Below are 22,605 nucleotides of genomic sequence, written 5' to 3'. Positions count from 1 at the left end.
ATAGACTTTATCAATAGGGATTTGACTGACTGGTCTACACTTCCCCTGATGGGGAACCACTATAGGGGCTGAAGTTACAGAGGGCTCCCCCTAAATAGGAGCCGAAAGAATAGCAGACACATCTTCAAAACCTGGATCCTGCTCCCCCTAAAGAGGTGTCTGAGAATAATACGCCAAGGACTCATGGAAGACAATATCCATGGAGACAAAAGTACGTCTAGTAGGTGGATGATAACACTTGTATCCTTTCTGGGTCGCAGAGTAGCCCAGAAAAATACATCGAATGCTCCGTGGATCAAATTTCCCATGAGGATGATGATTGCGAACATAGCAGACACAACCAAACACTTTGGGGGGAACCACAAAGGAGGAGGAACCCTGGAGGAGGTCAACTGGGTAACGACCATCAAGGATACGGGTAGGTACACGGTTGATGAGATAAGCAGCGGTAAGAATGGCATTACTCCAGTATTGGGAAGGAACCTGTCGTGCAAACACAATGGCCCGGGCCACCTCAAGGAGAAGTCGATTTTTCTTTTCAGCAACCCCATTCTGGGCAGGTATGTCAACACAACTGATCTGATGGACAATACCATGTTCAGCCAAAAAGTTGGAACTGACCTTCCATGTATTCTCTGTAATTATCACTTCGTAAAATTTTCAATGTGGCATTGAATTGGGTCTGAACCATACGATGAAACAACTGAAAACAACGGAAGACTTCACTTTTATGGCTCATCATGTATACCCAGGTGGCACGAGTATAACAATCAATAAAGGAGACAAACCACCTATGACTAGAAATGGAAGTACAACGGCAGGGCCCCACACATCAGAATGAACCAAAGCAAAAGGAGACTCACTTCTTTTATTTAATGAAGAATAACTAGAACGAGTCTGTTTGGCCAAAACACAAGCCTCACATAAAAACTCATTCCTATTACATTGCTTGATCAAGTTGGGATACGAAAGAGCAAAAGTACTAAGGGATGGGTGACCAAGCTAACAGTGCCAGAGAAAAAGTTCAGGTGACGAGGTGGACTGTAAATGATGAGCTGAAGAGGAAGTCAAATGCAAAGTAGAAGGCTGACCCGTGTCAAGTAAGTAGACCACCTTGCATCTTACTACCCCCAATCGTGCGCCCCGTCTCCAGATCCTGTATGATACAATGAGAAGGGAAAATGTCAGTTTGCAGTTCAGATCTCTAGTAAGATTACTAATAGAGAGAAGGTTGGTAGAAAAGGAGGGAACATGCAAAACAGATTTTAAGGAAAGGGTAGGAGAGCAGCGTATGGAACCCTTTCCATTAATAGGAGAAAGGGAACCATTAGCCACGTAAACACTGTCTTTGCTAAAAGATGGAGAATAAAGGTGAAACACATGGGAGGAGTCAGTCATGTGGTCAGTGGCACCGGAGTCTATAATCCAAGGACTGGATACAGCTGATGCACACAGGCTACTGACTGGAATACCTGAGGCAAAGTGAGAACCAGGATGGGCAGCAGGTGCAGATGCCGTAGTAGGGGCAGCGGAAGAGGCCTAGAGCATGCGACGGAAAGCTAGGAGCTCATCCTAAGCCCAATGTCAGAGGAAGGGGCAGCAGCAGCAATGGTAGGAGAATCAGCCAGATGAGCCTTGGGTTTAGACTTCCCACGACCTTTCTTTTCTTCAAAATCAGCAGGCTTCCCATGGAGCTTCCAGCATTGAGCCTTAGTATGTTATAGCTTGTTGCAATGTTCACACTTGACAGGCCCTTTGGGGGCAGCAGTACCACCATCAGTAGTCGTAATAAAAGGAGCACTGGAAGCAGCCTGCAAGGCAGAGCGATCAACAGCAGACGAATGCAACATAGCAATTCGATGAGATTCCTCATTATGAACCAAGGCAAAGGCCTGCTCTCTAGTGTGAGAAAAGGAGATTGGCCAAGCACTTGCACCCGAATAGGGTCATACTCCATATTTAGGCCAGCCAAAAAATCATAGACACGTATTTTGTCAACGTGTTTGCGATAGGCAGCCATATCAATAGCAGTAGAGGGCTGACAGTCGGAGTAATGATCCAATTGTTGCCACAGATTTTTTAGGGCAGCATAGTATTTGGAGACGGTGAGCTCCTGTTGAGTAGTCGCATTACTTTCTTGCGAATCTCATAGACCTGTGCATCATTCCCAGTGCAACCATAAGTCTCTTTGGTACCATTCCATATAGTAAGGGCTGTGCCCAGAAGAAGAAAATTGTCGGAAACGTCCCCTTGCATAGAATGGATCAAGTAGGACATAACCATTGCATCATTAGACAACCATTTGTCAAGCTGAGAACCCTCTTCTTCTGGCTTTTTTGTTGTCCCAAGAATATGGCTAGTAAGGCCACGGCCAGCTATTGTCAAATAGGTAGACCTCGAACACTTCAGGTAGTTGGAGCCATCAAGGTTGATAGGTGTAGCAAGGGGAAGAAATTCTGTCTGGGGCTTGCCATCAATCCCAGAAGAGGCTGAAGAAGAATCAGATCCAGTCATCGTAGCAGGCAACGAAGTCACTCAACAAAGGATCAAAAAGGTGCAAACCAGCCAAAGGACTCCAAAAATCTGGAACCGAGAAGGGGGGGAATGTGACCCCAATAGAAGATGGCTGAATTGGAGCAAAAAATCCCAGATATGAAGGCTGGGAATGAAGCTGAATGAAGGCAGCAATGATGCCAAGCAATTGCAGCAGAAACAAGCAACCCAACCCAGATATCGATTAGTGTCAGGGTTTTGAAAAAAACCCTAAGAAGAGAGATCAATAAGAGGTAGGGGTCTTCAATCAATCGGCCAAAGAGAACAGTTGCTGATGAAGATCCCACAAGAGAAGAAGCAGCCGAAATATCTGTAGAGTCCTGTTAAAAAAAAAAGATGAAATCTCCCAATCGCAGACAATTCTCAGCACCTACCGATCTGAAATAGGGGCATAAAAAAGGAGGTAGGGTGGAGGGCAGCAGCTAGATCATAATGATCACCTCATTAGTGCTGCCCTGATGGGAGAAGGAGAACCAAAAAAGAGAGAAGAGAGAAGAAAAATTCGCAAGGAGGGTGGTGGGTTTTGAAAACCTAGATCAGAGAATAAGTGGCTCTGATACCGTGTTATCAAAACAATATTGAGGGAATGGCTAGAATAATCGATGTGATTATTCAGCCCTTATATTTATAACTTTCATAAAAGCAATGAAATTACATTAATAACCCTGTATAAACGACCATGATAGCTATAGGGAAATAAAAGGAGAAAAATACCAAAACTACCCTTATAATATCGGGTAACATAACTCAACAGAAAGAGAAGAGACAAACGTACTGAAGGATGGAGAAAGGGAATCATAAGAGACTACATGAGAAATAGGATGCCGAGTACAAGCCCGATTACCTTTGCGATGAGCAATAGGTAAGTTAGGAGAAGAAGGAGAAGAGATGTTACCTGGAGAATGATCTGGTTCCAGGGCCGGCAACTGGATTGGTACTGGTGCTCCAGTGGATGGGAGCTGCGTGTTTTTGGAATGTCCCCTGTGGTAGGTTTTGAGATTAGAATCATTAATTTTCTTCTGAAATTCCCTAATGGTTTGTTGGACTGGAGTCAACTCCCCTTAAAGGGGATTTTCAGCAATAGGATTTTCAGCATCATATAAGTTCTCCCCCTGGGGAAAATCCTCTCTGTCTTCAGCAGGAGGGAGGGGAGGAGCAGAAGGCTCAAGAGGGCTGGGGTCAATATTCGGTTGGTTCTGTACAGGAGACATATTCAGCTGGTTCTGAACAGGAAGCTCAACCAACACATCTTCCCTGAAATTCTCCCCCTGAAGAGGTGTAGATGGATAATAGGAGAGAGCTTCATGAAAGATAACATCCATACTGACCAAGGTACGACGCATGAGGGGGGTGGTAACATTTATAACCCTTTTGGAATGGAGAATATCCCAAGAAAATACAATGGACGCCACGGGATTCAAGTTTGCATGGGGATCTAGTATCCCTAGCATAACAGACACAACCAAAAGCTTTAGGTGGAACGCCAAAGGAGGAATATCCCTGTAATAAAGTAGCAGGGGTTTGTGAGTCAAGGACTCGGGTAGGCAGCCTATTAATGAGATAGGCTGCAGTAAGGACAGCATCTCCCCAATATTGGGAAGGAATAAAATGGGCAAACATAATAGCCCGAGCCACCTTAAGGAGGTGGCGATTTTTCCTTTCAACCATACCATTTTGGGCTGGGTATCGACACAACTAGTCTGATGGAGGATTCCATGGGCAGCAAGATAGTGTTCGAACCAACCATCCATATATTCTTTGCCATTGTCACTCCACAATATCTTGAGAGTGGCATTGTATTGGGTTTGAACCATCTTATGAAAATTTTGAAAATAGGAGAAGACATCACTTTTGTTATGCATTAAATAAACCCATGTACTCCTAGAATAACAATCAATAAAATAAACAAACCAACGATGGCCTTTGAGGGAAGGTTTTCGGCTAGGTCCCCAAACATCAGAACGAACAAGATTAAAAGGAGAGGAACTTCTTTTATTAGAAATAGAATAAGTAGAGCGATGTTGTTTGGCCAAAACACAGGCCTCACAAAAAAATTCGTCCTTATTACACTCTTTAACTAATGCTGGAAATAAAAAAAGACAAAGTGCCTAAAGGGGGATAACCTAGTCTTTTATGCCATTATTGAAGTTCAAAAGAGACTAATGAGCTTTGACGAATAGGAGAAGGAAGTGGTGGTGGTGAATTAAGACTCCCATTATCAAGCAGGTACAATCCACCATGCATCTTACCACATCCAATCGTCGCCCCTATTGTCAGATCCTGAAAGGGAAAAAAGTTGCTTTGCAATTTAAATCACGGGTAAGACTACTGATGGATAGAAGATTAGTAGTAAATTTAGGGATATGTAAAACAGATGATAAAGTTAGAGAAGGAGAGCAATTGATAAATCCTTTCCCAGAGACAGAAGAGAGAGAACCATTAGCCACTCGGACTTTATCTTTACCAGAAGTAGGAGAATAACGATGAAATAGGCTGGAGGATCTAGTCATATGATCAGTGGCATGGGAGTCTATGATCCAGGGAGAAGAGACTACCGATGCACAATGACCAGCAAAAGAAATACCTGAGTGGGCTAAATTTGAACCTGGAGGGTTGAAAGAACTGGCAGGAGTCGATGTAGTAGAAGTAGCGGAAGCCTGTAACATACAATGGAAAGCCCGAAGTTCATCCTTGGATAGTCCAATGTCAGTAGGAGGAGTAGTAGTGACAGCCTCAGTATGATTAGCTTTGTTTTTCAATTTCCGAGCAGCACGCTTAGCTTCAAAGTCGGCTGGTTTTCCGTGTCTCTTCCAACATGTGGCCTTAGTGGCCACAACTTACCACAATGATCACATTTGACTGCTGCCATTTCAGATTTAGAATTTTCAGTAATAGAAGGAGTAGAACCAGTCCCAGTGTGTAGAGCTGATCGATTCGGAGGTGTAGTATTAAGCATAGCTGCACGTTGTCGATCTTCAATATGAACCAATGCATAGGACTGTTCCAGTGTAGGGAAAGGATCCTTGTTGAGAATCTGAACCCTAATTGGATCATATTCAACATTAAGGCCAACCAAAAAGTCATAGTACGCAGCAATGTCATTGGCAGTAGTGGGTTGATAATCAGAGTAATGATCAAGTTCTTGCCAGCACTTGCGAAGTTCAGCATAGTATTGAGAGATAGTTAACTCATTCTGTTTAGTGTCATGAATATTTTTTCTTAACTAATATACCTGAGCATCATTCCCAACCTGGGAATAGGTATCCTTTGCGGCCTTCCATATCTAGGCAGCAGTGTCAAGGAGAAGATAACCGGGTGCAATGGAAGAATGCATAGAATGTATAAGATATGGCATTACCATAGAGTCATTAGATAACCATCGAGTTAGGCCAGGTCCTTCATCAACAGGTTTGGGAAGGCTGCCTGTAAGATGTCCTGTGTAGCCACGGCCAGCAATAGTAAGGTAAGTAGACCTTGACCACATCAAATAATTAGTCCCATCTAGTTTAGTGGGAGAAGCAAAAGGAAGGTACTCTGGATGAGCAGATCCATCTGAGTCAGCTGAAGTAAGATCAGACATGATGTCGAAAGTGTAGAAGACACGGATTTTGAAATTCCCACAAATTGAACTGTCAGAATAGGCTCAAACTTGGATCGAATTCTCTTCAGGTAATATGCAATAAGTCCTCAAAAAATCAGCAACTTCTGATGAATAAATAAAAAACCCTAGCAGGGCAGATGTCAGAATCGAGTAGAATCCTGGGTTTTAAGATTGCAAAATTTTCAGCCGTTAGAATAGGCTGAAACTGAGATCGAGTTTCCCTCTAGTGGTAGGGAAGATGTCCTCCAAAAATTAGCTCCTTCTGATGAGCCAATAAAAAACCCTGAATTTAGGAAAATTTAGGAAAAAAACTTGAATGAGAGAAATCGCAAGGTTGAATCTGAATTTGTGTTGATTCAAAGCTGCAGTCTTCAATCAAGGAAGGGTGTAGACCAATAATGGCAAGAATCAATCTCCAAAAAAACAGAAATCAAGCTTGAGTTGAAGTAGTTGCTCGATCCCCAAGGTTGGAGGAAACCTGCGGCACATTCTGATCACACCAAGGGTATTTGATCTTCAATGAGGTGACATTGAGGGCAGCAGCTAAATCTTCATTAGATCACCTCATAGTTGCTGCCCTGAATGAGAGAGAGAGACCAAGAGTGGTGGAGAAGAAGAAAACCAGAAACCGAGAAGGGTGGAGAACAGAAAACCTAAAAAAAACGAGAAAGCTGCTCTTCTAGATCAGAGTTGGCTCTGATACCATGTAAACAGCCTTAGAACTGAATGCTTGAGCGATCAATATGGATCACCAAGCTCCTTTATTTATATTCAAAGAGTCACAATAATCATAGTAGAATTAGGAAAGCTACCCTTGCCGATTCATACTAGGAATACCCAAATAAGAATCGGCCAAGGGAGAACAAATATAAAAGAGGACAAACCTACCCCTATCGGGTAGAACTACTTAAGAAACCCTCTCCCATCAACGCGGATATCTGTGCCCTCGCATAATCAGTGAACGTCTCATATCGATGGATGAATAGGTCTGGAACCTTAACTAGCAGAAGAGGAAAGTTGAGAACTTCACAACCCTCTCTGAACGATAGAGGCTGTCTTATAACACGAGTTTCTCGTGTTGGGGAGAGGTCAGCAATACTGCATATACAGGAACAGGTTCTTGTTTGTTATGTAGCATTTAGTACCTAAACTTTCCTTCTAATAATATATTTTTCTTAGACACTTTATTAGATGTAAGAAAGAATGGTAGTATAAAAGCCTTCAAAGACAACTCAAATACACTCTTCAAGGTGTAGCATCATCTCATAACTACTCAAGAGCTCTAGACAACATAGCTCACCAACCCAAAGCAACCAGAAGCTCATTCACAACATTTCAAGAACAAAAAAGAAGGAATGAACAATGCTGGCAGTACCTGTCAAACCAAAAGGAAACGAGTTGTGCTCCAACAAATTTTTTCTTCACTAACTGAGACCATGGGGGAATTGGAGGGGACCCATGGGCGATTCATATGGGCCCTGTCCCAGCTCCGAACAGTACCAGATGAAGGAGAGAAAGAAACCCAAGCAAAAAGCTGGCAGTAACTTTAGTCTTGATAATGGGGGACAAAATAGGAGAGGGGAAATCTGGGAAGAAATCAGAGGGGGGGGGGGGGTGTGCACATGCACAAACTCAACTTTTTTTTCAATTCATTCTTCATTCCATAATTTCAATGATGGGGAATTACATCATATATAAAGAATCCTAAAAATAGAAACTACCCATTACATAAATAAATATAATAAAAAAAGAAACTAGCTTAAATCTACCAAGCCCAACGCAAGGACTAGATATAATCCAAAATTATAGGAAACTAACAACCTATCTCTAAAATCTCTCACGCAAGGCAGCATCCTTCTCTGCATCGATCTCCTATTTTATTCCCTTTATTTCCTCCATGAGAGCTGGCCATGGGGCCCACACAATCTTGATCATTATATCTACTCCAGTGCTGATTGATAACTGTCCTCCTAGGCTCCCACGAAATCTGTTAAATACCCTATAAATCAGCAAATTAATGGCTAATAAATATGAAGAATCTCCCACAATATTTGCTGGATCGATTGGGCGGGGGGGAAATACAGGCTGGCTGATAGCTAAAATTTCTCCCAAAAAAAGACTGATCCGACTGGCCCAGGAGTTGAACCAAACTAGGCTGGTTCAATGGTTTTAATTAAACCCAGGATATGGGCTGAAAATCATAACTGATTGGAGCTCCATCTCAAGTCGTCCTGCATCAATTTTCCCCCTCTTAAAAAAACTCATCCTCGAGTTTTAATAAATCAGGGACTGATCTTGTATGACAGCAGGACTGATTTTTTTTTTTTTTTTGGTTTGTTTTTCTTCACTGTACCGCAAAACTGTAACAGGAAAGAGGGATAGAGAAGAAAAGGAAGGAAGAAGAATAGAATGGAGAAGAAAGATCACAAGGGAAGGAAGAAGATGGGATCCTTCGGCTCTGACACCAGATAATGGGGGACAGAATAGGAGAGGGGAAATCTGAGAAGAAATCAGAGGGGAGGGGGGGAAAGAAGAAGCCGTGAGAAGAAGAAGAAAAGGGGGGGGTGTGCATACGCATAAACTTACTTTTTTTTCAATTCATTCTTCATTCCATAATTTCAATGATGGGGAATTACATCATATATAAAGAGAAATTAGAGTCCTAAAAATAGAAACTACCCATTACATAAATAAATATAATAAAAAAAGAAACTAGCTTAAATCTACTAAGCACCCACGCAAGGACTAGATATAATACAAAATTATAGGAAACTAACAACCTATCTCTAAAATCTCTCACGCAAGACAGCATCCTTCTCTCCATCGATCTCCTATTTTATTCCCTTTATTCCCTCCATGCGAGCTGGCCATGGGGCCCACACAATCTTGATCATTATATCTACTCCAGTGCTGATTGATAACTGTCCTCCTAGGCTCCCACAAAATCTGTTAAACACCCTATAAATCAGCAAATTAATGGCTAATAAATATGAAGAATCTCCCACAATATTTGCTGGATCGATGAGAGGGGAGGGGAATACAGGCTGGCTGATAGCTAAAATTTCTCCCGAGAAAAGACTGATCCGACTGGGCCAGGAGTTGAACCAAACTTAGGCTGGTTCAATGGTTTTAATCAAACCCAGGATATGGGCTGAAAACCATACCCGATTGGAGCTCCATCTCAAGTCGTCCTGCATCACTTTCGGTGAGTTGGTCTTTGTCAATTTGAGCTGCAAACATCCACATCTTCACATGAGACCTTCTCTTGGTGCTTCTATAGTTTTCATCCAAGCTCATCTCATGATTTCTTCGAACTTTTTGCATAATGGCCTCTTTCATGGAACAGCTTTGTAACTTAGGGTTCCAAAGAGAGAAAACAGAGCAAAGAACTTACAGTGAGATTCTCAAACCAAAACCATGGGCTTTGATACCAAGTTGGAATCCAAAGGTTGCAAGAGAACAAGAGAGAAGATGAGAGTAGAAGGTTGGAGAAGAAGAAGAAGAGAGAGAGAGGTGGCAGTAGAATGTTATGGGAGAGTATGTTTCATCTCTCCCCTATATTGATTCACTTAACCACAAGGGAAATTACATCCTTACCCCCATGCTAATATAAGATAGGTAAGGGAGGTAAAAGGTAAAATAGAATAAAACACATTGCAACCTAAATAGCCTAGTACCCAAAGTACCCTTATTACATGAAATTACCTCTGACGTGTTGGGAGGATTAATGCAAGGTTTTAGTCAAGGAGATAAGATCATAATAGGGGGTGATCTGAAGGGTCACATTGGGAGAGATCGTAGAGGCTATGGAGGCATTCATGGAAGCTACGGAGTTGGAGAACGGAATGAGGAGGGGACCTCTATTTTAAATTCTGCAGTAGCTTACGATTTATCCATTATGAACACCTTCTTTGAAAAGAGACAGGAGCATTTGGTTACCTACAAAAGTGGACATCATACCAGCCAAATAAATATCCTTTTAACAAGAGGGTCCGACAGATTGTTTTGTACGGACTGTAAAATTATACATGGGGAGAGTCTTACCACTCAACATAGACTGGTAGTCCTGGATATGTGTCTCACCTCGCAGATTCATAAGATACAGGAACTTATGCACCCTAAGATAAAGTGATGGAGATTAAAAGGAGATTCCTTGACTTCTTCTACAAATAAAGTGGTCAAATAAGGAAAGTGGGACCATGAAGGCGACACTAATTTGATGTGGGACGAGATGATGGCTTGTATTAAGAAAGTTGCTAAAGAGGTATTAGGGGAATCAAAAGGTAAACGTCATGCCCCCTAGGGAGTTTTGGTGGTGGGACGATGAGGTCCAAGCAGCCATTAAGACTAATAAAGTTAGCTTTAAGACATGGCAAAGGACTGTGGAGGTAGAAGATCTAAAGAGCTATAAATCGGCCAGAAATGAAGCGAAGAAGATTATTGGGAATGCAAGGGCGAAGAAATATGATGATCTTTATAACAATCTGAACACCAAGGAAGGGGAAAAAGCTATCTGTAGGATTGCTAAAGCAAGAGAAAGGATGAGCAGAGATATCAACTATGCTAGTTGTATTAAAAGTGAAGATGGTAATGTATTAATACGGGATGAAGAAATTATGAAGCGATGGAATGAATATTTCTGCAGTCTACTAAATGACGACATTATGATAAATAATGCCCTAGAGGGATGTATTATTTGTCATGACACCACTTGCTGTAATTATATACGCAAAATTAGGGTGTCTGAAGTCAAAGAAGCTATAAGGATGAAAGTAGACAAGACACCAGGCCTACATAGAGTCCCAATCGAGTGTGGAAGAGCCTAGGATTTTGTGGTTTAGATTGGCTAACCAAGCTGTTTAAAAGGATATTGAGTACCAAGAAAATGTCCGACAAATGGAGAAGAAGCATTATGGTCCCAATCTACAAAAATAAAGGTGATATTCAGAACTGCAGTAAATATAGAGGCATAATGCTAATGAACCATTCGATGAAGTTATGGGAAAGAATTATTGATACTCGTCTGAGAAAGCAATGTACCATTTCGAAGAACCAATTTGGTTTTATGCCAAGTAGATCCACAATGGAAACTATATTTTCACTTGGAAGACTCATGGAAAGGTTTAGAGAGGGCAAGAACAATCTTCATATGGTCTTTATTGACCTAAGTAAAGCCTATGATAGAGTCCCTAGAGATCTAATCTGGCACATACTAGATAAGAGAAGGTGCCATGTAAATATGTGTACATAATTAAGGATATGTATGATGGCTTGGTGACTAGCATAAAATCAGTAGGGGGTCAAGGTAGTGAGTTCCCAATTACGCTTAGACTACATAAAGGATCAACCTTAAGCCCTTATTTGTTTGCGCTTATCATGGATGATTTAACTAGAGACATACAAGATGAGATCCCTTGATGTATGCTTTTTTGTGATGATATAGTGTTGGTGGATGAGACAAAAGCAGGGATTAACACCAAGTTGGAGTTATGGAGATCTGCCTTGGAGTCAAAAGGTCTTAAGATAAGTAGAACAAAGACCGAGTACATGGTGTGCAACTTTAGCCACAATATGTTGGTTAATGAGGTAGTTAAGATTGAGGATAAAGAGATACCTCAATGTGATTATTTTAAATATCTTAGCTCTATCGTAAATAAAGAAGGCGATATAAAGGATGATGTTTCCCAAAGAATTAAAATAGGATGGCTGAAGTGGAGAGGTGTAACTAGCATTCTGTGTGATCGGTGTATCCCTTTAAAATTCAAAGGGGTATTTTATAGGATTGCCATACGACCGGCTATGATGTATGGTGCGGAATGTTGGGCGCTGAAGAAACGACACGTAGATAGTTAGTGTGGCGGAGATAAGGATGTTGAGATGGATGTGTGGCAAAACCAGGAAGGATAAAGTAAGGAATGACCATTATAGAGCTGAGTTGGGAGTAACCTCTATACTCAAGAAGCTATGAGAGAGTCATTTGAGGTGGCATGGTCATGTTCAATGGAGGCCTTGGGATGCACCAGTTCGAAGGAGTGATTTGATTCAGATTAAAGGATCTAAAAGAGCTAGGGGCAGGCCTAGACTGACCCTAGGAGAAGTAGTGAGGAAAGACGTGTATAGTTTGGGCCTTGTCTCAAGCATAGTTGCCAAGGCGCCTAGGCGACACCAACAAGGCGTCACCTAGGTCACCTAGGTCACACTAGAAATCAAGGTGAGAGAAAGGCGCCTGGACACTTGGGCGACGCCTAGACAACTATGGTCTCAAGTATGGCCTCAAATAGAGCTGATTGACATACATAATTTGGGCCTTGTCTCATGTAGTTGGGTTTTCCCTAAGTTTTTGTCAATGTTGTTGTGATCTCATCTTTTTACAATTATTTTTATTCTATTGACTTTGCAAGGATCCATGTAGCCGACCCCATTAAGTTGCAATAAGGCTGAGTTGTTGTTGTTGTCGTTGTTGTTGACATGAACTCTGAGACTATTTCTCCATTGTTGTTCTCCATTGCTATGGAAGGTCTGTCCAAGTGTTTGGAAGCTAGAACTATACAGAATCTAATCCAGTCAATCCCAAAATGCAAGGCCCTCAAGATTACCCATTTAGCATTTGTTGATGATCTTATGATTTTTGCCAAGGCTTCCTCCTCTATTTCTTCAATTAAGGGAAGCTTTGGATACCTTTACGGGTATATCTGGACTTCGTATTAATCCCCTTAAATCCTTGGCTTTCTTCTCTAGGGTCTTTGATGATGTCAAAGGCCAACTAAAAGACATCTTGGGTGTTCCTGAAGGTGTTTTTCCCATTAAACATCTGGGTCTTCCTTTGATCTCTTTGAAGCTATCAGCTCATCATTGCTCCCCGATCTTAGATAGGCTTCGAAAGAGACTATAAATATGCAAGAGTAAGATTCTATCTTTTGCTGGCTGCCTTGATCTCATCAGATTGGTTACACAAAATTCATATAATTACTGGTCTGGTTTTTTAGGCTGCTAGCATCCATCATTTCTAGGATTGAATCTTTAATGTCCTCTTTCCTTGGAAAGCTCAGGAAAAATCCTCATTTCCTTCATTCTATTAGTTGGGCTAAAGTTTGTCTTCTAAAAAATGAAGGCGGATTGGGAATTAGTAAAGGAAGCTTACATTGCAGGCATCATAAAACTTATCTGGAAAATACTGTCTAGACAAAAAAGTATTTGGACTAACTGGGTATACTCAAGATACTTAAAATCAGACTCTATTTCGACTACCACATGCCCAACTAAAGCTTCTTGGGCTTGGAGAAAATACGTATAGATATCTTGTCAGAGACACCATTCGTTCAAGCATTGAAGATGGATGTGATACTTATCTGTGGCTTGATAATTTGCATCCTAATGGTTTTCTCATTTCCATATGGAAACCGAATTAGACATGATGTTGGATCTAATAGGATGACCAAGGTCTCCTCCATTATCCATGATGAAATTTGATGTCCTAGGCCTAGCACTTACAATAATTTGATTGAGGTTTGGTTTAGTCTCTCTTCCACATTGTTGAGACCAAGAGGGAGTGGTGATTTAGTTCTACGGCTTGCAAATTCTTCAACAAAATTCACCTCTGCCTGTACCTGAAATTTGATTAGATCAAAATCCCAGAAAGCTTCTTGGCACAGGATTGTCTAGTTTAATTCGAATATTCCTAGGCATAGTTTTATTGCTTGGCATGCTTTGACCCAATCTCTTCCTACTCAGGAGTTTCTACTCAATAGAAACCTTTTTATAGCAAACTGTTTCCTATGTTGGTCCCAAGAAAATGTGGGCCATCTTTTCTTTTCTTGTCCTTTCTCTAGATCTGTTTGAAAAGGAGTCTTTAGTATATGTTGGCCTCATCATCAAACTATCCTTCCCTTTTAGAGAAAATGGAGGTGGATTTTAAAAATTTTCAATGGTAAGTCAATCTTTGACATTATTAGTAAGCTTGCCTTTAGTGTTGTGGCTCATCATATTTGGTGGGAAAGAAATAAAAGAAGATGGACCTCCTCGTTGCATACTATAAAACAAATCTAGGAAGATATTTCTTTTGAGATCAGACATATAGTTCTATCCATTCGGTCTTTGAGCCCAGACTCATTAAGAAATAGGATTTTGCCTCAAATTGGGACCTCCCTTTAATTTCACTCCCATCCCTGACTTTTTGATGTATCATCCTTTTATCCTTTTATTGATGTTTCTGCCCCTCCCTGGCCTTTGGTGTATCACCCTATGTTTAAATTGTTTTTCCCCTTCCCTGGTTTTTTATGTATCATCATTTTTTTAGATATTTTGGTGTTTAACTAGGGGTTCCCCTTTCATCTAGCCTTTAGGCTCTGTCATTGTACTCTGTTTTTTCTCTTAATTAATGTCCCATTCACCCCCCCCCAAAAAAAAAAAACAGAGATTAGATGAAAAAAATAAAATATTGAGTTTTTTGGTTTTGAGTATGTCTGTGTGGCCTGCTACCAGAGCAGATCGGTGCTCTTGGTTTCCTCCTCTTCTCTCTCTTTCCTTCCCTAGTTTGATTCCTTTTCCTCTCGGGTCAGGTGTGAGTCTCTTTCCCTCTCTCTTCTATTTTCCCCAGCCCCACTTTTTCTCTCCTTCTTATTCGTCTTTTTCTTCTTTCCATCACTATTATTTCTGAACTCTGTTTCTGGTCAACACTGACAACCCCACGAAGTTGGATTGATCTCCTTTGATCTTTCCTTTTTCCTTCTCATACTTTGGGAGCAAGTTCCGTTCCTTAGGAAGAGACTATCTATCTACTAAATCCCAGCCCAAAACCTTGCTGGAATAAAGAGTTCCAAATCAAAATCCATGCTGAATCCTTACATTCCCCTATATTTGAGTTGCAAAAATTTATTGTTGCTTTACCAGATTTTTCAGGCATGTTGTTGTTTTACCAGACTTTTAGGCATATTGTTGTTTGCTTTTAAGAGACACAAGAGTGTAGAATCCTACCTCAGAGTTTCAAGTCGATTGATGCCCCAATGAGAGTTTTCTCCTTCGAAGTGGCTCCTGCTCTACCGCTGGTTGCTAGGCATTGTAAGGTTGACGAAGGTACCGTTCATCAAATTTACAGATAAGCCCTTAGTGCTGATATTACTACCCTTCCTTTATTAAGTTGTTCCAACCTTATCACCAACCATTTGAATTCCCACTATTGTCCTTCCCTTTTAAATTAAATTACCATTCTGTCCCAAATCTGTTTCCTCTTCCAAAAAGACCTTAAACTGTTTCCAAAAATTACAGTTTTGCCATTACCCCCTTAAATTGAGTCATTAAGTGTTCTTGTGGGCCCCTAGCGAACCCATAATCAAAGTTATTGAACCCAGGATCACATCACCCACATTTTTTGAAAACTGTGACATAATACATTAACAAAAACTGTGGATATGCACAGAGAATTCAGCATGAAATAACTAAGCTATATATTAATAGTTATTTCATCACATTAGCATATACTATCTCAATGAAGCACGACCAGAAAACTGCGTATATTATCTGCTTTTCTAATCTAATACACACATTAGAGAGTAAATTCAGGCATTTTTCTCCCCTGTTTCAACTATTAGGTATCACAGAAATAACTCTATAGTAACAATCACAGCATGCTGCACAGGGGAAAACGACCAAAATATCTGCATACAGGAAGAAGAGGTTACCTGTATCTCTCCAAGTAAGTGTTTCTCAATGGAATTGAAAGAATCAACAATCTCCAGTTCAGACATATTTGGTATAAATTGCTGAATGTCAGTCTTTATTCTAGCCTGCCTCCATAATCTGTGCTGTTCTTGTTCAGCAACAGCACGCCTTCTTTGAAACCATGGCATAAAGTTCTGCCCTTTTAAAAAGCGCCTGAGAGGTGAAAACAAAAGAAAAATCAGCGGTAAGAATTCATTCCTGGAACCAATCACCAACATATGAAACTCAGAAGGCAGAATCAAAGTGAAACACAACACTGGGGGAAAACACACTATAGATCAACAACCAGTGGAAGTACTATGAAATCCAGTAGCATTTACTATGCATTACCTGTATAGGTCCAGCCAGTTAGCTTTCATTCTCTTTGATAAGAACTTCCCAGGTCCCCTTGCTGATAAGTTTGCAATGAATTCTTCAGTATTAAATGAAAGAAGAGGAGGAGGATCTACAAAGGGAGAAGTTCCTTCTGAAGGAGTAGTAGCTCTTAAGTATGGTCCAAAAGGAGCAAGGAAGTTTGTTGTAAGCTCCAAGAAATGCCGGCGTAATATCTCATTGTTAACAACTGACATAGATTCCTCAACCCTTGGGGACATCCCTGCATCAATAAGCCTATTCAAGATAGCAGTGTCTGGCTTAGTTGTTGCAACATAGGTGCTCCAAAGGGCTTCTTTGTGTTCTGTCATCAGACAAAGAGGCCCGTCTCTCCTCAACTTCACAGCATTTAACAAGTTTGAAGGAGAAAAGTTCTTTAAAGATAGCTGTTGACGAAATCCTTCCAGTTTACCAGAAACTTTTCCAGCAGGGGACCTAGTAGAAAAGGGAACCCTGCTTGAGTTAGAAGCAGGACTACCCACTGAAACAACATGAGGGATATTTCGAAGAGCCTTCAAAAAGAAGAGGTTTGTCACACCCAAAACCATCGGAGGGAAAGGCTCTCCTTCAGTGAGTGAGTTAAGACGGGCAAAATCCGGGCCATGGATGGTGAAGTAAGGCCTAAAGTCGACACTGCACAGGAGTGGTGCCACCAAACTTACAAGAGTTGCAACAGCTTCACAACACTGAGGCGGCGTTGGTGCTATTATAAGAATAGGCTCACCAATAATCAAGAGCTCCCACAGCACCCAAAGCTGCAAAAGAAGCCCGCGGAATGTACCAAAAATATCTGCATCATGGAAGAGCCCTTGTGGAACTGACTGATTCGTAGGAAGAATAGGAGCCATCGAGGAGGCAGACTCATCAGACAAGAAGACTCCATACTCCAATGGCAAACTATGAGCTGGTGGCAGGTTCGCTTTCAATGCAACATTCCCAATTGGGAGCTCCATTAACTTCCCAGGCATTGGGGCAGGCCACATTGAGATATAATGGGCTATGTGCTCCACAGCTGCCTTACCAATGTCAAAATACAAAGGACCCAAGATTTGTAACAAACGCCTGAAAACGCAGGAGTATGGACAGTACGATAAGATAACCACAGACTTCTGCTCTCCACCTCGCTTTAACCTCTCATCCTGCCTCTGCCTATTGAACACAAAACCATACAAATACCCTGGAGGATTGGACCTGCGGCTACTGCTTGACCTTCTGAGTACCTTATCATCTAATGACCTTGGGGACCTTGGGGACCTTGGAGACCTTGGAGAGCCCAATTTGTCTTCACCCTCAGTTATCTCAGATGAAGACAAATGGGTCAAATGAGAATTCTCTCGCCTTCGTAATCGGAAGAAGAAGATACAATCATGAATGCTCGATCGATTGTGGTGCTGAGACACTGAATCTGGGAAAGAACTGAAGGCGATTTCAAGCTCCTCATCTTGAGTTATAGAATCAGGCGGGTAACACTCCTCAATGACCTGACCTTGTTCGAGATCAAACCTAATGATACAGAAGGCAACAACCCATCGCCTCAATGCTTTTGGGTCAAGCTTAGAATTGGGCTCTGCCTTCAAAGAGAACGAAGGAGAACGGCTCATTTCACTGCTTGACACCTTCAGAGGGATTTGATGGAAGGGCCTAATTTTAACATCTTCAGCTACAATTTCTACAAAACGTTATCTGTCTTTTCCTCTTTTTTGTCACTCTAAAATGTAAATACTTCTAGGTCGAAAATCAATCAAATCGAAGAGGGTCCGTAAGATTTCATTCAATGATAATAACTTGGAGAAGATCTACGGGGCTGTAAGCTTTCTTACCTCAATTCGTTCAACAAATCAGCGCTAAAGCTTGTAGCAAACAATCTTGGAACGAATGCCCATTTGTTCCATGAAGATGGAGATCATTTGTTGGTTTCTGTGACAGGCGAGGAACACACTTCCCTTCTCTGGCTCCCTATCTGGCTCTCCCCTTCTCAGTTTCTAACTTCTTTTTAGTTGAGTTCGTTCATCTGATTCTTTTATTTTTGCGATTATCTAACCTCTTGAGGCATAGATTTCATAATCATCCAGACAAACTAAAATCATTGCTTTCTCATCCAAAAAAAGGGAAAAATCATGGCTTTCGCCTCCTCCATTTGGGCTAAACATTTGGTGGGTCGATATCATCTTCTTCTCTTTTCCCGAATTTTTTATGTGATATGGTCCATTCAGATTTCATTCTCCTTCCCCCCCCCCCCCCCCCCCCTCTCTCTCTCTCTCTCTCTCTCTCTCTCTCTGCTTTTAATTATTTCAAAACAGGTGTAGAGTATGTCAGACTTTATAGTTTACACACTTCCATTGTATGGACCATTCGATTGGTATCTGTACCTGAAAGATATAGAGTGATATTCACAACCACGATCAGTCAGGTTGTGCAAATATCTCAAAGATCATATGAAATGAGTTCGGGTGAGGTGCACACTACACTCTCTAATCAAAATGAAGGATTTAAATCCAATAATTATCACTTAAGGGTCTGTAATCCTGCTGTAAGCTTCACAACATTCTGTTTTATCCTGATAAAGATCCTAATATGGCTTCCCATTTAATCCAATCCAATCCTATCCAATCCAACAATTGTTGAACCATGTTTTTATATGAGAATTTTTAAGAAACTGCTCTCTATGGCGGCACCCTAGAGAAGAATTATGCCATTTGGATTTGGAAGATTACTTTAGCTTTTAATGTTGGATTTATGTATCCAAACACGGTTTACTTTAAATTTAACTGTTTATTTGTTTTGACTTAATTTTATCACATGGCATATAAATTTTTTGAGCATTGAATCCTTAAGTTCACACTTTAAATGGTAGTCACGACTTGGGTTTAGGTTGGGCACCCTTATCACATGGTTGTCGTATTGGGTACACCTAGATAGGTTGATGCAGGTACAAATTTGAATATACATATGGATGTGAATTGACAAAGAATATGTTTGTATTGAATCCCCATGTGTTACTGCCAAATGTAAGTTTGGGATACACTCATACACATGTATAACTGATACCCACTACCTAAGAGAGCCTTGTTATTGCAAAATGCGAACACGTACTTTGGTTCATCAATGACTGAGGTTCTAAGAGCTAGGGGTGTAAGTTTGGCCTTATCGGCCTTGGCCCACCCTGAGCTCAAACAGGGCCTGAACTAGATTTTTCAACCCTGAGAGCGGGTTAGGGTTGAAATTTTCAGGCCCTGGGTTAGGGTCAGGCTGGGCCAGGGTTGAGGCCTCGAGCGAAGCCTAGCCCGGCCCTATGTTAGATTATGCTTTATAATTTATTGTTTACATTTTGCAATTTTTTTAGTATCTAATTATCTATTTGTTTACCAAAAAAAAGCTAATTTATTTATTGGATGTAAATATTTACAATTTTAAGGATAGGCTAAGCTTTTTAACTCAAAGAAAATCTAATAGTCAATTGAGTATGAAACAAACCAATACCCAATCATGTATGTCTCAATTTTTAATGCATAGGACGACCTAACTAGCAAAAAAGTCGGGTAAGTCTGGGCCAACCAAGCCCTAGAAAAAATCAGGGTCAAAGGTCCAACCCGGCCCTTGCCAAAAATTAGGGTCAATCAGGGCTAACTCAGCCCGATCAGGGTCGGGGCTAGGCTGGGCTGAGCCTCACAGGGTTGGGCCTGGGCTGAGATATCTTAGCCCGACCTATAGTTGGATTGGGCTTGGATTGAGCTAAGAGGACTCAAGGTTGGGCTAGGGTTTTAAAAAACACCGGCCCAACCCAGCTGTTTCACTTCTACTAAGAACCAAAGTTGATGTGTTGGGAACAAGTGAACATTTTGTGAGTGAAAGAGTCATTCAACAAGATCTCCATAGCCTGATTGGAGAACGTCAAAGAAAAATTATATGTGGATGGTCGAATGAGAATCCAGATCGTGTCCCATTTTAGAAATGGTTTGCAAAACTTATTCTCACACAAAATGATAGATTATATATATGTTTTGATTAAAAATGTTTAATCATGTTTTGCGGTTTCCAATCACGTACACAGACACTCTAATGTAGACATGGACTATGGAATGTGGCTTGACAGTATTGATATACATGCCCTAGATTTTATAACGACACCGTTGATTAGTGGAGGATTGGTACATAATAAAGTATTATTAAGTAAGGGTATTTTTGGGATTTGTTAATTAAATAATATATTTATTTAATTTAATAGATTTGATGCAACTATTTTACTATCCATTAAAATTTAAATAAATAATTATTTACTTTCGCTTTTAGATTCTGCTTCTTCCCTAATTTTTTTTTTTGGGTAGAAAAGAGGGTTATTCATTCATGCGCGCCCAACGCCAAACAAAGGAAAACAAAATACATAAGATAGATAGAGAGCCTAATAAACACAAGGTATGGATATACGGTATCCAAAATCAAGGAGTGGAAATTGACCCGGTCTCACATGCCATTGACTGGATCATCCAGAGTAGGGGATGGATTATAACCATAGCCCTAGAGAAAAAGCTGTGGACACAGCTAAAGATAAGCGCATGCACATACGTGCCAATAGAGAGGGGCCCATACACGCCGAACAGACCAAAAACACCAGACCTCCCATGCGTGCCGCTACGCTGTCACAGTCTACTTTCAAATAGACCTGCTAGAAAGACAAAGTTCTACTGGATCGACGAGTGGAGCTTTGATAGATAGTTAAAAAACCATCTAGAACGTTGCCACAACCTACTTTCGAACAGATCTTCAAGGATCTGCTGGATCGGTGAATGGAGATTCGTTCGGCGATAGGATAGGTATGGTGAAGGTAGAACAGCGGCTGGAGTTTCTGAGTCGACGATAAACTCAGTGCCACCAGCACCTGGGTCAGCAACACCAGCAAACAGACAAACAAAGAAAATGGAAAAGACGGGGCGGTAATGAACCTTGAAAAAAGGGGTGGGTTCATCGTCATCGTCGTCGGCATCATCGATGAGTCCAAGGATCATGGTGAATGGAGCAAAAAAGGAGAAGAGAAGTAGTACATGCACAAATGGCGAAGGAGAGAGAGAGTCAGACTCTCACAAGGATTGGAACAGAAGAGTCCCACCTATTTAAAGACAAGGGGGGGGGGGGTGTCGTGCCCTAACCTTGATGCAGTTTTCAAGGCTCTCCTCCCTCTGGCCGAATCTCTTTCTCTTTCTCTTTCTCTCTCTCCTCTTTGTTCTCTTGCTCAATTTTTTGGGGGGTTTTTGAGAATTAGGGTTTGGTGAAACCCTAGGATTTTGACGGTTTGGATTTACATCCTTGGAGAAGATTGTTACATTGGCTTAGAAAACCTTGGAAGCATCAAGAAGGTTCAAAAACATCTTTACTTGTGTGCTCATTGGAGGAAGAACCATTATCTAGAGGAGGAGCAACAATTGAGGTTCTCTAGATTAGCAAATCTTATTCTTTATTATCATGCATCAATGTTTTAATTGGTTTGGTAATCTTGCCATTTGAAAGAAACCCAAATCAATCTCTTTCCTCTACGGGATGTTTACCTTTTTCCATGGAAAGATAGAAAGAGATGTTTTTCTTTCCTTGTCTTTGTCCTAATTCTTATGTGAAAAGATTGAGATGATTCCAACCAACATTTACCCCCAAAAAAATATACAAAATGGAAGACTATTTTAGCCAATCTTTAATTAGATTTTCATTGAAAATCCTACTGCCAAATTGGTTTGACACATTTTGGATTTTGGGTTGCAACAAAGTTGGGTTGGGTCGGGTTTTTTAAAACCTCAGTCCAATCTTGAGTTCTCTTAGCTGGGCTCAGGCATGGCTCGGTCCTGACTCAGGGTTGAAAAATCCAACCCTGACCCACCCTCAGGGTTAGGCCAGGTGGACCCTAATTGGCCCTGATAGTAACTAACCTTAGACATGAGGAGTATTGATCGGGCCTTCTGAACTGGCTAAGCTGTCAGATTTGTTGGTTGATTAGAAATCACTCACTCAAATAAAGGATTTACCAATTACAAATGAAAAAATATTGGTACTCGAACATCTATTAAATTAAAAAGATCTATGCATATCATGCCCACCCTTGGGACTGGAAATACGTATAGAACATGATACGCTTTGAGTATCATATCAGAATTCAATAGAAATAATTGAAATTAAAAACCATTGGAGAGTGGATACCCATGATATGGTCCCTTGTCCATCTCAGCCTTCAGCGTTATGCATGGCATGGGTGGAAGATGAAATATGAATTTCTGGTCTAACTCTTTTAAGGAAGGGGGAAGGGAGATGCAGGGGATGGGCCAGGTCAGGGAGAAAAAGAAGAAGACAGGATTGTGGGCCAAGCTTGACCTTAATTCAGG

The 22,605-nt window shown here is 41.1% G+C and overlaps 1 protein-coding gene across 4 annotated transcripts in view; it reads right to left on the bottom strand.

The window, feature by feature from the left end:
- LOC122664670 (protein DENND6B) overlaps positions 1-18,114 on the bottom strand; it is a 32,525-nt gene extending 14,411 nt beyond the window's left edge. For all 4 annotated transcript variants that reach the window (XR_006333368.1, XM_043860602.1, XM_043860603.1 and 1 more), the window contains exons 1-2: positions 16,202-18,114; positions 15,832-16,024 (exon numbers count right to left, since the gene is read on the bottom strand). Coding sequence is in view for 3 of the 4 variants with exons in the window: in XM_043860602.1 (XP_043716537.1) it covers positions 15,832-16,024; positions 16,202-17,844 (1,836 nt within the window). In the remaining variant the exon portion in view is untranslated. The remainder of the gene's footprint in view (positions 1-15,831; positions 16,025-16,201) is intronic.
- Positions 18,115-22,605: the final 4,491 nt, after the last annotated feature.

Source organism: Telopea speciosissima, chromosome 6 (genome assembly GCF_018873765.1).
Source record: "Telopea speciosissima isolate NSW1024214 ecotype Mountain lineage chromosome 6, Tspe_v1, whole genome shotgun sequence".
NCBI classification, from domain to species: Eukaryota; Viridiplantae; Streptophyta; class Magnoliopsida; order Proteales; family Proteaceae; genus Telopea; species Telopea speciosissima.
The sequence above is the reverse complement of the archived record's forward strand: the minus strand, read 5'-3'. Positions and strand labels throughout refer to the sequence as shown.